This window comes from Tupaia chinensis, unplaced genomic scaffold, assembly GCF_000334495.1.
Source record: "Tupaia chinensis unplaced genomic scaffold, TupChi_1.0 Scaffold138725_1, whole genome shotgun sequence".
In the NCBI taxonomy this organism is placed as follows: Eukaryota; Metazoa; Chordata; class Mammalia; order Scandentia; family Tupaiidae; genus Tupaia; species Tupaia belangeri.
Window position 1 is genome coordinate 2149933 of NW_006198617.1, and position 1500 is coordinate 2151432.

General features: G+C 65.1%; 1 protein-coding gene across 1 annotated transcript in view; it reads left to right on the forward strand.

Annotated features, from left to right (window-relative positions):
* The window catches only part of MYO15A (myosin XVA), a 59229-nt gene that overhangs the window by 2534 nt on the left and 55195 nt on the right, over window positions 1-1500 (forward strand). Inside the window, 1 exon segment of the mRNA XM_014592901.1 lies at window positions 21-756. Coding sequence (XP_014448387.1) covers window positions 21-756 — 736 coding nt within the window.

The following is a 1500-nucleotide window of genomic DNA, read 5'->3' on the forward strand; positions in this document are numbered from 1 at the left end:
TGCCGGGGGGGGGGGCCCAGCCGCAGAGGCTTTTCCAGGCCGCCCACAGTACCTGAAAACCCTTTCCTGCAGCTGGTGGCCCCCGTGCCCCCGCCCACCTCCCAACCTGAGGGCCCCACCTCTGACTCCACCGGTGTCTTTATGGGCAGACACCAGGACCTGGGGCCTGGACAGCTCAGCAAATCGGCGGCCCCGAGCCCTGAGAAGCTGGAAGAAGAGGCCACCACTCCCAGTGACCCTCAGCCACCAGCGGAAGCTGAGCACCAGACTTCAACACCTGCCAAGGATGCCCGTCCAGTGCAGAAGGCATTAAGGCTCAGCCTCTCCCACCCACTGGCTGTGTGTGACCAAAAAAGAGCCACATGGACACTCTGGAGCCGCTGGGGGACGCTGCCCAGAGCCCCCTTGGCTCCCACTGGAACCCCGGAGCCCCTGCCCAAGGCAGGCGAGCAGCGCCAGGCAGGCCCTGGGCGGTTTGCCGTGGTCATGCCTCGAATGCAGAAACTGAGCTCCTTCCAGAAAGCTGTGCCTGCCTCCCAGCAGCCTCCTGAACAGCCTGCCCAGGACACCCGGCCCAGCCCCATGCCTCGAGCGCAGAGTCTGCACTGGCCTCACCTCTGGCTCCCGGCAGGCACCCACCGGCCCTGGCCAGGAGTCCATACCCAGCCCCGGTCCACCTGCCTGGGCCCTGGAGCCACCTGCCTGTCTCTCAGGGGGCCCTGGAAAGATGTTGGCCCTCAGAGGTGGCAGAACAAGGTATGAGCGAGGGCTGCTGAGTTCTGGCCTAGGAGACAGGGCAGGGGGTGACCCGAGAAGCCCTGTGTGAATGGGTGAGCAGCCGCCTGCTCGGGCCTCAGTCTCCCCGTCTGCCCTTGGGGAAGAACAGCATGGGCATCTGAACCTCTCAGGGTTAAACAAGGGACGTTTGCCCAGGATGGGCAGCCAAAAGACAGATGTGGGGAACTGCTTCCAGGTGGCGTGGGAAGTCCCGGCTTGGGCCTGGGGCAGCCCTGGCCTAGTCTGAGGGGTGGGGCCAGCCCCAGCTGCTCCTGGAGAATACGCCTGGGCCCAGTGCCACCCTGCCCAGTCCACCGTGTCCCACCCCACCCTTATGTTCCTCCTCTTGTTGATCCTCCCCCGAACTAGTCTTCTTCTTTCTCAGGGCTCTGCTGTCCCTCACTGTCCCCTGAGCTGCAGGGTTCTGGATTAGACATGGGTGAGGGGCTCAGGACCCAACTTCCAGCCTTCTCATGGGAGGTTAGGAGAGGCCCAGAGGCCACACAGAGCTTGGGGGCTGAGCCAGGGGTCAGTCCTGGTGGGATGCAGGTGGGCAACCTGCCGATGGGTGCCCAGCCTGTGCCTGGCTGCCACTCCCATGGCGGAATGTGAGCTCACTGCTGGGTGGCCCCCATGGGAGGCGGGTGTTCACTGGAGCCTCCCCCGGGACGTCTGGCATGGGCGGGGCAAGCAGGACGGCGGGTGCTTCTCAGCCTCTGCAGA